The sequence below is a fragment of the Rhea americana genome, unplaced genomic scaffold (genome assembly GCF_003343005.1).
Source record: "Rhea americana isolate MKP2758 unplaced genomic scaffold, rheAme1 scaffold_293, whole genome shotgun sequence".
Taxonomy (NCBI): Eukaryota; Metazoa; Chordata; class Aves; order Rheiformes; family Rheidae; genus Rhea; species Rhea americana.
Window position 1 is genome coordinate 669748 of NW_028186416.1, and position 14166 is coordinate 683913.

At 40.0% G+C, this 14166-nt stretch overlaps 2 protein-coding genes across 5 annotated transcripts in view; one reads left to right on the forward strand and one right to left on the reverse strand.

Annotated features, from left to right (window-relative positions):
* MTOR (mechanistic target of rapamycin kinase) overlaps window positions 1-14166 on the forward strand; it is a 67138-nt gene that overhangs the window by 20485 nt on the left and 32487 nt on the right. The gene's annotated exons all lie outside the window — the stretch shown is intronic.
* Window positions 1453-7004, reverse strand: ANGPTL7 (angiopoietin like 7). The gene is made up of 5 exons (XM_085309232.1): window positions 6623-7004; window positions 4831-4934; window positions 4311-4505; window positions 3231-3429; window positions 1453-2146 (listed from the first exon to the last, which is right to left on the reverse strand). The coding sequence occupies exons 1-5, from the start codon at window positions 7002-7004 to the stop codon at window positions 1977-1979; spliced, it is 1050 nt and encodes a 349-aa protein (XP_085165358.1). The 3' UTR covers window positions 1453-1976.

Below are 14166 nucleotides of genomic sequence, written 5' to 3' on the forward strand. Positions count from 1 at the left end.
TCTGACTTCAAAGAATGGACATAGAAAGGCCGGAATGAAATGTCATTCAGTCTTGGCATGCAAACTGAAATTCTTGAGATGGCTGAATATCCTTCTTTTTTAAAAAATAAATAAATAAATAGATAAATTAAGGTCTTGTATGATAAYTTCAGGAACCTTTCTGCAATTGCATAACTGAACACCTGTTTCTCTGCCCACCAGCTGTTCTGCTCGGTGGCACATCTGGTTTCAGAAAAGCTTGGATTTGGCACCAAAATACCTGATTTAAAATATAAATCTTAAAGTTTCATATCACAGGATTCCACAATCTGAGGCAGACAAATTGATTTTGGTTGGGCGAAAACTTAATTTTGTCTGTATTCAGTAGATTTTTTCAGACCTTGAAAGGTACTTCCTTGAAGTTATGCTTTCTTACTTTTCCCTCCTGTTAGTCTTTCATCCTGTGTCCTCTCTTATTTCTGTGAGGAAAATACAGAACTCAATGTATTCTTTTCTGACCTCAGTCACTTATACAGCTGGGTTTTTTTGTGTTTTTAAAAGAAGGAAATCAAGGAGCAAAGACTTGAAGTAAGGCAGGATTAAAAATGAAATAAAATTTATTAGAAATGGAAGTTCAGAAATTTAAAAAATCAATTTTATAGACCACAGTTAAAATAGTTCCAGCTATAGTTCCACTCAATTGGAATTTATGGAATTGAATAGTGAAACATATGTAAGGCAATTCCCAAGACACCTCTATCATATTTCACGCAAGACAGAACAATTTAAATTAGATTTAAGCCCTCTTTAAGGTGAATGAAATTAGATATATTAACTATAACCATCGTTTACAACATATTCAAGCAATGGTGTAGTTGCGGGAGGAGTCTTTTTTGACAATTATTTTCAACCCAGCATTATGTAAGGGAAAAACATACTGATTTTCGATGTAAAATGTCCAGGAAACTTTCCAGGGGGTATTCAAAACAGATCTTAATATTGCTCAGTGTGGCATCATGCTATCAAACATTAATAACTTTTCTTTGGCATTTGTGGATTCTCTGGTATGTAGTAGTGTTTTGCTTATGAACACAATGTTTTAGGAGTTTGAGTTAGGGTTTTTTTGGTAGAGTAGGTTTTTTTTTTTTTTTTTTTTTTCCCCCTCACTGGCTATTAGACTTACTCTCATATAGTGCTCTTATGTTCTAAACTGAATATAATTTGGGGGCAGCCAAGAAAGCTGCATTGTGATTTATCAGTCTTTGTGGCACTATCATTATCCAGAGATCACCCAGCACATACGAGAAAATTCTGTCCTTCAGGTACTGTGTGCTGGCTGCAGCTCTCCATGCTTACTTGTGGCAGCAGCAAGAGATGGCAGTAGGGCTTCAGGAGAGAAYCTGGACAGTACTCATTTATCCAAATGTTTTGTTTAGCAAATGACTTTCTGGGAGCGTAAAAGCTGTGCACTCAAGAACGGTGTATCGGGGTACTTTCGATAAGGGATTTTTCTGTGATTAGAAACCAATATGTCACTTTTGTTTGATATGAATCTCTCTTAGAAACTGAGTCGCCCAGCAATACTTCATCTAGACATTGAGGGAATAGCAACAAGGAGGCTTTCTTCTTACAGTCCCTGCCTAACTAGTTGAATGCTAAGCCAACCACTAGTTACAGTGCTAATGAAAGTGCGCTGGTAGGTGTTCTGAAGGCGCTGTAAGTGCGGGAGGTATTTAGCCTTCTGTTCTAGCCTATTCTAACACAATATTATCCTTTTGGAAAGAATCTTAAGAGGAGGAGATAAGTTTGAGCCCTGGTAACATGAGTTGCTTGGCTGGTGTCTGCCTTAGTGTTTCTATGTGTACATAGCCAGTATGTAGTTGTTGCATTAACTCACATCCCAAAGGAAGTGAACGATTGAAGTGGCTGGTTTTGAGCAGGGGCCCACCTTCTGTACAGCGGTGTTGTGTAGCTGTACAGTCAAGTATTGGTTCTCTCTAAGGTTTGAAATCCTCCGGCCGTATCTTCATCTCCACTCTTTTCAGGGAGTAGGTTGATCCATGCCAGCCATACCAGGTGATGCCATCCATGTTTTTGGTGTGTTCTCCTTTGCGGTAGTAAACCCCATTCAGATTGGAATCTGTGCAGCAGTTGTACCAATATCCACCTTTTCAAAAAACAAATTAATAGATTCCTGGTGAGCCACTTTTTTCAAAAAACAAGTATGTTTTGTGTTTTTGAATGTGAATTATTGCCCTTCCTCAAGGAGAGAGGTGGACAGCATTTAATCCCTGGAGACTATATCTCTAGTAGCTGGCATTACCACTGAATTCGAAACTTAATATCTGTTGAATGATTCCTTCAAGAGTCCAGGCATATACTAAACACAGACAGGCATTACAGTTACATAGTCAAATTAGTCCAGTAGCTTTTCATTTAGCTGCTTTTTCATCTTAGAATGTTTCCATGCCTCCCTCTCTCTCTCTCTCTCTTTTTTTTTTTTTTTTTTTTTTTGTCTCTGACAGTTAATATAGGAAACTAACTTGGGTTCTTAGCTCAGACATCTTAAGGCAGTTGGAAGGTTTCTTGGCTCTGCATCTAAGCAGCAGTATTTTTTCATGAGGCCTATGTATCAACATTTGTAGTTCTGTGTTGTATGGGGACAGAATAAGAAATGAAAAGAGCAAGATGCAATGAACAAGAAACTATCTTTGTGACAGACTTAATATWAAGATTCTAAAATGAATGAAAAGAGTAACTTCACTGGGGCTCTTAATAGAGTCATAGTAAAGATTAGAGTACAGATTGAACAGGAAAATAATCAAGTCCCTCACATCTGTATATTTTTGGAACTTGAAACATAATAAAAATGCAAGGAAAAAAAACTTTGTGGATATGCAGGAATAATTTTCTGCATCATTGAAATATATCATCATCTGAGATAATCTGGGAGAAAAATCAAGTGTAGTGCAGTAGAAAACAGCAAGAATTGCTRAGGTATTGACTAAGGACATGAGAGCATACACTGACTCATTTGAGAAGCGCTCGTGTCTGTAGCACATAGGCTAGTTCTATGTAAATCAGCTTTAACTGCCGAATTTYCCATGTAACTGATGTGTGCTCCAGAAATGATCACTGGTTCCYTGATTTGCCACCCAGATGCTAGTTACTCAGAAAGATGGAGTCTTGGGCTGTTTACAGATCACCCAGGCAGCCTGCCCAGGCCAGGAAGGCGTCTGTGTGTGCTTTACCTTTACGGAACTGGGCACAGTCGTCCACGCACTTGTCGTTGTCCTTGTCCTTTGTGCTGAAGGCTGTGTTGTTGTGGTACCTTAGGGAGTCACGCCCTGTGTTGCCAGTGTAGTTCCCCACAAAAAGACGGTAGCTGTTTAATTCRTTGCTCAGGGTGAATTGTTTATATTGTGCGTAGCGTATGTTACCTTCCCAGTCCTGCCACAGAACAGTGAAAAGGAAACAGGTTCTGTTAGAGTAGTTGCTAAAAGACACTTCCTCTGTATTTACGTACAGTGCATGCTGCATGTCTCTTCTCTGTCCTAGATTTTTCAGGTGTCTCTTAGAAACAGACTACAGCAACTTCTCTATGGAGGGGGGGGGAGTTCCTGAGCAACCAAGGTATTGTATTTGCAAGTTGAACCTGCACTGCTTTAAACCAGTATGAAAGAATACAGGTTTGGAAACCTGGTGTGCAGCTCTTGCATTCAACAGCCTTGACTTATAGTGTGCTACCTCAAGTCACTCTTTCCTCCCTGGAAGAGTCACTTTTAGATATAAAACCTTTCAGCACTCCCCCCCTACCCATCCCTCATTATACATATCTCATTTCTCAAAGTTATTGTAGGAGCTGTAAACTAGTGCAAGTCAAGACCTGGCAGCCTTTAACACACTGTAGAAATTGTTTTGGAGTGAAGCAATGCGAACCCGCTATACACAGACTAAAAGGAAGTGTTACAAAAGGCAAAGTCTTGGTATCTTTCAATCTTTATCAGACATCCCAGCGAATCTTTAAATTTGAGATGGTCAACAGTTTGATCTCTATTTCCACTGGATTATGCAGTATTTTCTAGAGCCCACAAACTGTCTTAGATGCAATCTGTATGCAGACAGAAAGTTGTCCTAATGACTTTATACAGTGGAGAGTATACATCTGTCCTATCCTTGAATCTATCACTAGGTCCTTCCTGTCTCCTTCTCTTCTTGTAACTAAAGCATGCAAATTGTTTGGTTCTGTGGAGATAAGAGACTGTTTGCTTCTAGAGAATTACTTTGTACAAGAAGCTGTTCTTACTGCTGAAATGGAGAGTATTAATTACCTCCAACTCCACTCGCAGAACAGTGGGACGTCTTGAAAGCCGGTAGATATTTTCATTTCCTAGCCAAAAATCTCCCCGAATATTGCCAAATCCTTCCTTGTATTGCTTCCAGTCCCTATTGAAAGATGTCAAACCAACTTTGCGTCTTTGGATGACAGTCCAGCCACCTCCATCTGTTTCCATGTCACAGAACACCTGGAATGGGAGTGAATGCAGTGTTTACTTATCATTAGACTTAGTAGAGCGCAATGGTGTTGAAAAGTACACCATGTTCCAGATTTCACCTGTTAAAGAACGTACTGCTTTAAGAGTTGTGGAAAAATTTTGACTGAACTGCTTTTCCCTCTCAAATGTACACTCATTCACTCCTCCCCCAAGTCTGCCTACATAAGATGCCAATTCAAAGTGCAGGACATAACTCAATATGTGCTCTCCTCTTCCCTGTAGTAAGGCTCCAAGATAAATATTTTTTGATTATTGAAAAGACATGAAAAATACATTGTATACTGGACATCTTTACCTCTAGATCTGGACTCCCCAGAAATTCATCAGGGGGTAGCTTGTAAACACCAGAGATTCGGTAGTTCCTCTGATAAAGTGATGAACAGTCATAGACAGCATCTACTTCAATCAGAACCAGAAAATTAGAATCTGAACAGCGCAGTGCTCTGCTATATAAATGGTTTCTGAAAAGCTTAGTTGTAGTACAAGTGGTGATTAAGTGAAGACAAACCCCACCAGGTTGTAACCAGTTCCTGAATGGTTAAGTTTTGATCAATGCATGCATTGGACAAAAGTTGCAAAAGAAGCAGGTTTCTCCCCCTTTTTAAACAGCGCCATGGAAATCTCCTATTTAAAGACATGCCTGCTTTTTTTCATGTCGCTGCTGTGTGCTAGGAGGTCAGATGGTATGTATTTGCTCTCCCCACAACCATTAAAGGCTTATTTGGCCTGATGGCCAGGCACACTGCAAGATGCTGGTTTTGATTGTGCACTTCAGCTGATCAGCGGAGTCTGTGAATGAGGCACATTTGCTCAGCACTTTTTGCTGTGCCTGTGACAGAGGGTAGTGATTTTTAGCTTCAGTGAATCTGTCAGTCTGTGCAAGCCTCCTTTTCTCTCTGTGCAGGATCTGACTTGAAGGCTGGTGGTGTGCACAGCTATTCTTCTCAGAGCAGATAAACTAGCTGAGGCAAGRCTTTATCCATCCTGGCAGCTTTCAATATAGTACAGACTAAATTGCTCTTACCTGTTGGAGTGAGACATAGTTGTTTAAATACCTTCTGGGCCAGTTTCTTCTGTGTGCTGTTTTACTTTTCCAAACCTTTATGACAGCTCCAACAAAAATCATTATGGTAAAACCTTTGTTTGTTTAAGACTTACTATAAACAGTGAGCAGTGTGTCAAAACCAATTAAGTTGTACTGTTTGTAAAGGACAACTTAGTAAATTTAGAAGTTTTGGGGGGCAGGGTGGGGAGGAGGGAAATACTGAGTTACAAAAGCAACTATATCCTGGATAACAGCATTCCCTTTACGGAATTTTTAAAATTGAAGTGATTTTTTTTTTAAGAGGGGAAAAAAACTAACCAAAACTTAATGATGCCTTTTTTAACTGTTAAACTATTGTTTTGCAGGTAACTGAACTACAGAATACACCTGCATTCTATGTCTAGTGCAGGCCTGTGCAATCATTATATGCAGTGAAGTTTTCCCTCAGGGAAGAGAAAATTTTGAACAATTTAAATGCATTTTGGCTAGACTTAGAGTTTACATCTTGCATCATTTACAGTCTTGAATTTTTGAAACTTATCATTCAGATAATGCATTTGTTTTTTGCTCTGTTTCAGAGATAGTCATAAAGATACAATGTCCAGTAGTGCTTGGAAAGCATTTCTAATTGTTTTAACAACCTCTGGTCCCCTGAACAGCACTGTGGACTTTGAGGATATAACTGCCAGAGTCATTCTCTGACAAAGCCAGCTCCCTTTCTTTTCAGCTTGGTACTATAGTGCTCAGAAAAYATGATGTTAGACTGAGTCTCTCACTGCACAAATACAGCACCTGTTCAGCTCTTCCATAACCTGATATTAGATATACAGATATTAAAATACAGCTCGATTTTTGGAGTTTTGACAGATGAAGTGAACTATTCTTTTTTCAGGATTACCTGCCTGCAGAAATATTCTGACAACAAGTATTTAGTATGCATGCTCGCTAGCTACATTAGTGTGACATGCTGGCATTAGGAGCTAGGGATTAGTTCATTTTGCACATTAAGAGGTGCATCTGGGAGCTTGGACTCCCTCCTTACCAGCTGAAGTTTGTGTGACCGTCTGAGCTGCTTGGAGTTGCATAATGTCTATCTGGTTGTTCATTTCGGAGTATTTACTCTCGGCATCAATGAGGCGGGACTCCATCTGCTTGGTGCTTCCTTCCAGCTCCATCACCTGCATGACCACATTCACCCAGTCGCCCTCCTGCTTCTTGCTCAGCTCCTGCAGCATTCTGCTCAGGTTGGCCAGCTGCAGCTTGAGCTCTTTAATCTCATCGCAGCAGCCTGTCATCTTGGACTGTGCATTCCCATTGACTGTTCTCCTTTTAGGAGGCTTCTGCAGCAGTGCTGCTGGATAGATTGCCACAGATACTGTGATAATGCAGAACCACACCAGTGGGGTAGTGGATCTTGCTGGCATTTTTGCTCAGAGCAACAGGAAGCTTCCAACTGAATGCAGCTGGGGTAGGTATGAAACTGTCTGCAAGTGCTACAGCCGACTGGTACCTAGCTCTCTTCCAATGAAGTGAGTCTCTGAAGGTGGAGCCTGAAGAAGTGGTTTTTTTCAGTCCCCTTCTGTAGGAGTCTATGAACTTTGGAAGTCTGTTTCAGAGCATCTTAAATACTTCCTTTTGTTTACCTCCACCCCCCTGCAGCTATGTACAGCTTTCTGGCCCCTCCCAGTTCATCTGTTCCTATCAGGTGTTTATAGGCTGAAGTTAGAACAGACTGCAGCCAAGAAAATTTGGGGGAGCAGGGAAGACTGCACTCACTTTTGTCCTGAAGGTGTGGGGGAGAGGGCTAGGAAGTGAGGCGAGTTTCCAGTAATTGTTGCCTATTGGATTGTAGCCCTCTTGGTGACTAACTCTGGCACTTTAGTAACATGGGAGCGTTAGAGGTCCAGGACATGAAGGGGCTGTCCAAACAGGATAACTTATAATAGTTCAAGGAAGGTAACTGCCTGGCAAATGCCCCTAGCTGCAACAGTCCTACTAATATATTTCGCGGAAGTTGTAGGGGGGTGGCTCTGTGTCTGCGGTATTTCTTAATTTAGAGACTACTTTAGCCATTTCATCTGTTCAGCATCTGAACCTCCTCTCTTTGGACTTTGTGTTGTCTCTGGAGTATTTATTTTGTAGAATTCAGTACTATTCTTCTTAGAAATGAGATCTCTAAGGGTGGAATGGGCAGAAGTCAAATTCTGTTTCTCTGTTTACTCATAGTGGAAGAGCAAGGGGACATTCAATAATGCTGGAAGACAGAGTACTTAAATTTTGACAAAAGGTGATGGGTTTTTTGCAAGATGTGTTATCAGTCTGTCAAACTCCAGTGCTATGGAGGCTAGATTCTTAATACAATTTTGAGAGGAAAATACTTCTGTGTCCACAGTTATATCAAGTGTGGATTTAAGAATAAATTTAAATCTTCAAACATTCAGAGTATAGGTCAAATATCAGCTGGCTGAGATGGTGACTTCCAGTCTTCTCTTTTATATTCTTTAACAGTTAGAAGGTTGGTATAGCTGTTTGATCCTACAGTGGAAGCATTTTGACAATGGTGTACTCTTTTTCAAAATGACAATGGCTTTTATTCTAGATCCTTGCAGATACATTGTTTCTCCAGAGGCAGGTTGTTCTGTAATTGCTCAGCACATGGATTCTTGCATCTCCCTGCAAAGTTTCTGATTGGGAAAGAGATAAGGTAAAGATGAATTGGTAGATGGCTCATACATTTGCTGCTTTGGAAAATGCCATAGCAGTTGATGTCCAAGGGAAAACAAAAAGCTCATCTTGCTCATCTTTTTCATTTTACAAAGAAAATGAGGATAAACAGAACTGAGCCATCCTGTACCACCTAGAATTCTTTCACTGGGCCAAGGAGACAGCAGGATTTCTGTTCAATCAAGATTAGAAAAGCCTTGTTGATCTGACAATCCACTTCAGAGCAATGAGAACACAAATTCTTGTAGGTACAATATTTCTTGACCCTCAGCTGTGTTACGCTTACTGCTAGATGTGTGTTTCCAGGTCTAATTTGTATCCCAGCTGGCTAATAGCTTTTCTGCAGAACAGCAGTGAAGGACCTTTTGCAGAGGATGCAAAGATTTTGGAAGATGAAAGCACCAAAGCGTTGGAGGGGTGGAGTATGATTACAGATGTTGCCTGTGCTGAATTTTCTTGGAGAGAGGAAGAGAGATCAGAGTTAGAGATCTCTGAACAGTCAGTGTGGATGTCGAGTTTTATCACGGATGACTCTGTRTGCTGTACTTCAGGCAAAATCCCCTCTTGTCCGCAGTATTAGCATGCGAGGTTTCTGTGTGGTTTCGGTGACCTGAGATGTTGCCAAACTCCTTTAGTTGGAATGTCAAGTACTATACTATTTGGTGAAAGTACGAGGTCCTTGTATTTACAGCAGACCTTTGGCTTCAGTTGYCTTTTCCAGAAGACCTCCATAGCAAAACTGTGTTTTTTACTTCAGAAAGTACCACTGCACACAGACAGAAGCTTGACCTTTTTGTTCTGCCTGTAATCCTGTCTGAGCCTTCTTCCAGCTGGAGCTTCTGTCGTTCCCAGGGGCAAATTCTTCTCAGGCTTTCTGTGATGAGGAACATGTTTTGTTGAAGTTGGAACAAAGAATAGGACAGGCCAAACTCTCATTTCTCCACCCCAGAGAGCCACCCTRCTAATACCCCTATCCTGCTATGTACAACCCAGATCCACCTTGCTGCTGCTCCACCTTACCATAATCCTTTATTCTTTGTCCTGTAGTCTGTGAACCCTTCTAGGAGGGGCAGATCTGGAAGAGAGAAGATGCTTGTAGGTCCTTACATTCTTTTTTGATTTAAATTTTGGAAGGATCCAGGATTTAGACAAGCTCTTTGAAGCACTTAGTTACTGTCCTGTGTTTTAAAAAAAAAAAAAAAAAAAAAAAGAAGAAGAAGAAAGAAAAAAAACAGTGCAGAGGTCTCTGAATTCCTCCTCTATACTGAAGTATTTAAGTGGAAATGAGACAACAAGGGTTTTATTTTGGGTTCATCCCTTAAATTGTATCCTAAAGCAAGCCATCTGTCTTTTGGAATACTTTGATTTGCTTGTTTTAAAACAGAGGTGGTACTCCTTTAGTCTTATCATTTTCTGTCTTGTACCCCGCCCCACCCCGTCCCTTTTCTCCCAGTAACAGTTCAGTATCATTTGTTCTGAAATCCTTCACTCTAGTTTTTCTYCATTAATAGGGGCAGCGTACATTTTGTATGCTGAGAAACTGTGCTACATGGCACCTCGAAAGATAAAATCTTAGTCAAGAACATGGGGCAAATACTTTTTTTACTTTATTAAGGATATAGGTCTGAAGTAGTTGGGAGATTTGAATCTAAACCTGGTTGCAGTTAACACGTACGCTACACTTATGAAGTTGGTTGTTAGTTGATGTTACCTAATTAGGGAAGTATATTAATATTACTTAATTAGGACAGATGCATCTTGCTCCTGGAGTGCCRGATTAAATTGGAGGTGGGTGTAAATGACTGTCTTCTCTGGAGAGCGGTTCTAGTGGGTGTATGAGTTTTTAGCATATGTGAAGCTGAGATGAGAAGAAAAGCTCCGTGCCCTGTGGCTATTTATTTGATTGCCAGTCATTGCAAAATGTGCATTCAGCAAAAGCTTAGAAACTAGCATTCCTGTTGCTTGCTGAGATGGCAAAGACTGTCCTCAGTCGTTCTCTGCTGGCAGATCCCAGGAAGTCCACACTCTGCAGAAGCTCTGTGAAACTCTGTGCTTCCTGCCCAGGCAGCCAAGGAGTGTGCGACTGCTCCGCTCTGGCTTTGAAGATGTTCAGAATGTTCTAATACGCACCTTGCTATAGTTTGTTTTTAATGACTAAATTCTTAGTAAAATCAAATAAAATTGTTGTCTACTGTAAATGTATATGAAGATATACAATAGGAATAGATGGAGCAGGTGAGAAAGGCCTGAGAAACAAACYACTCATGCAATTCCTGGAATGGTGTGGGATGTTTGCATTTCCTTAGTGCATCTTTTCTTCATATATCCATACCTAAAGATAATAGCTCTGTTTCAGCTTTTTTGCATAAATATTTTCTTGGTAACTTTTTTCTTCCATGTTTTAATTCAACCTAGATAATAAAGAGTAGGTGATAAGAAACTTTTTGCAGCATGAGCAGGACTATCTAAGAATTTTATTTTACTAATTTTCACTGCCTTTTCTTTCAAAAGTCATGAATGCTTTTATTTGATTTGCAACCATTTATATCGACRTTGGAATCTGGCCACCTTTAATGCCTGTAAGTGATATGATGAGCCCTTGCTGAAAAGGTGAAGGAGGAGCTTTTCTGGTCTGAAAGCAGTCAGTCATCACAACTGCTTATTGAAAGCAACTCTGTGCTGGTATTGATTTCCCAAAACTACTGGTTCCCAGCATGGGATTACTTTTTAGTGGCATGATGGAGATTTGTTGTATTTTGGGGTTTGCTAGGGTAGGTTTTTTGTCTTATTTGTTTGTTTTTCTGAAATTTGAATCAAGGGCTCAGAGATGTGTAAACAGAAATAAACCGTAGAATTGGAGAAACTGGCAAACAAACCCAATTCCCTGTGCCAGAGGATTATGTGTTCCCCAAAGTATCCACAAAGCAGCAATGCCTTCCACTTCTAATCCCACAGGCAAGCTCTCCACAGTTCTTCAGAAAGAAAAACAAGCTTAATCTAGGTGGGTAATTTTTTTGTGAGATATGACAGCTTTTTAAACAGAATTATAGAGACTAAAAAAAGAAGAAATTAGCTTCTTGTCTAGACTTTGTGCACAAGCTGCATTATTGCAAAAATAAGGGTTCTTTACCAAGTTTTTTGAAATACTTTCTGCAGATGAAAAGTGTATATTCCCTCACAGAAGAAGGTTAGGTTTGAGACCACCAAAAGGCCCTGTTAAAACAAAGATTTTGATTTTGAGGTGTTTTGTTTCTTTTGTGTGTGCATGTTTTTCGTTTTTTGTTGGGTTTTTTTGTTTGTTTAGAACCYTGGGAAGAATCCTGTCTGCTTTCTCTTCTGAGGTCTTAAACTTAATGAATTTTGAGTGACAGAGTATTGTTGGAGACCCTCAGAGATGAGGGTGAACTGGAAAAATCCAAGGACCATATAAAAGAGAATATTTCTAGTAAGTGTTAGACGTTATGGCTAGGGTTGGTGGAGGAGAAAAGCTCATCATTTGAGTGCTTTTCCTGCTGAAGGCAGCTGTTACGGCAATAAAACTGTTTTTCTTTCCCAATCCATGTCTGGATTTTGTTTAAATAGCCTTTAAAATATACAAGTGATAGGAGGGTATTTCTCTTAAATAATGTGCATGCTTGTTTTGCAATTCTAGCTCGGAAGCTGGCTATGTTTTAAATATAAAAGTCTTAGATGTATAAAGGACTAAATGATACCTTGATAATCAGAAATTATATTCATGTTACCTTTCACTTGTAGAAAAATTCAAAGACTTGAGATTTTCATGCAAGATTTTTAGATCAGGGATTTTGTCAAGGATAGTCACTGTTTCCCATTACAATGTAGCACTCTGCAAAATTTGGGGTGGGATAAACCCATTTAAAACTATTGATGGAAATCAGTTCTGCAGCTGACTAATCCTCATTTTGAAGGAAAACATCATGATCTGATGTTCTGTTTTGTTGGAGAGGTTTAAGCGTTTGGTTTGTTGCATACAATATGAAATCAGGTGGTAGGTATTAAACTGTGAAATTAGTGCTTTTAGTCAGTCTGTCAAAGTCTTGTTGCTATGACTTGGACAATTTTCTTACTGCTGCAGTCTCCCATTTTAATTGCCTACCTGCAAACTGGAGACAGCGCTGTCTCCAAAGAGCTGCAAAGTCTTCCACTGTCTCCCGTGACTGCCTGCGCCTGTAGCTTTCTTTCATCCATCTGCTCTGATGTGTCTAATTAAGCAAATAATGCAGATGGCTTCTGTTTTGTTTAAAAGATTTATATACATATACATATGACATTTAAGAGACTTAGCTTTGAAATATTTTAGTTAAGAGTATCACTTTAATGAAAACAATTCATGAATAGCTTTACTTTCCTCCCTCCAGAATGCTGCCAGAAAAGATGTTGCTATCCAGGCCAAAATAGTGTGTCTTATATAACAATATTGAAGTATCATGAAAATAACTTAGATGTGGTAAATAGAGACTGTTGAAGTGCATTTGGGATGTTACTTGTCAAYGTAACAAAAGGCATTCAGAGAATATTAGGAGAAAGGCAGAAATGTAAGGCCTGTGCACTGAATAACCAATATAAGCTGGATACTGCTAGATGTTTCTGAAGTTTTTCTTTCTAATTTTAAGCAACTGGAAGCATATTTCTGTGTATTCTTTTAATTCTGGAGATAAAAGCAGTCCTTAAATATCAAACATCCTATATAATGTTAAATGTGCCATTAAGTATATGCACAGTAAACATAGATTTAGACWTTTTTGTCTTCATCATAAAAACATGCCTAATCTCTAACTTTGGCCTTACAAGAATGCAATATTGGAAGACTCTGCCAGTTCATACCAGGCCGTATAGCTATATATGCAGGCCATCCCTGAAAGACCAAATATATAGCTTATGACCTGTCAAACCTATACCTAAGAACTTCCAGCAAAGGAGATTGGTCAGCCTTCCTTTATGGCTGCTGCGGAGCTTATCCACTTTGAGTAGAGTTGGTGGTAGTGGTTTTTGCTAGCTTCCATCTGTATCAAGTAATTTTTATTTGGATCTGTCCTACCCTAGGGGATACAGGAAAACAACAGGGAATCTTTCTCGCCTTAATAATAACCCTCATATCTCGAATTAGGAACAACTGCAACAGCACCATCCAGTGAAGAAACCTTTAGGTAACTGTCTGGGTTGGCCAGCAACACTGTTTCTGTTTTGGGAGATATTTTCCCACTTTAATCCAAAARGATTTTGTGGTTATCATTTCCAGGTAGGAGGAGACTGCATCCCCCGATCCTAATCCATGATTCTTAGCAGCAACACTGTGACTGAAACCCACTGGCAACTCTGCCTGGCTGGAATATTCATCCCTCAGGGCTTCCGTGTGCTGGTTGCTTTTCGATAACACTGTTCATTCTGTCCCATCTCCAGCACAACAACTGGAAAACAGCTTWGTCATTCCTTAAGAATGTTTTAGGATTTAAGAAGATTGTGCCTGAGGGCAAGGCCTCTCCGGAGCGGGGGGGGGGCAGCGCTTTAGCCCTAGGAAGCTGAAGGAGAGAGAAGCACAGAAGGGCACAATTTCTGAACAGGTTGACAGGGCTTTGTTCAGAAATGCTTTTCTGAGAAAAGTGCAGTCTGCAGGCCCACTCGTAGCAAAGAACTTGTTCCCTGAAAGCTGTGGGTCTGTTGAAAGCATGTCTCAGCCAGCTGTGGTAGGAGAGATTTCTGCAGCTATCAGTAAACCTCCAGTGATCAGAGAGTGCAGAGCTGAATCCAGCAGATAAGAGAAAGCAGAAATCTCACTTCTTAAGTTCCGACCTTGACTTTTAATTCCTTAATTAACCTGCATGCAATTACATTTCCCATAGT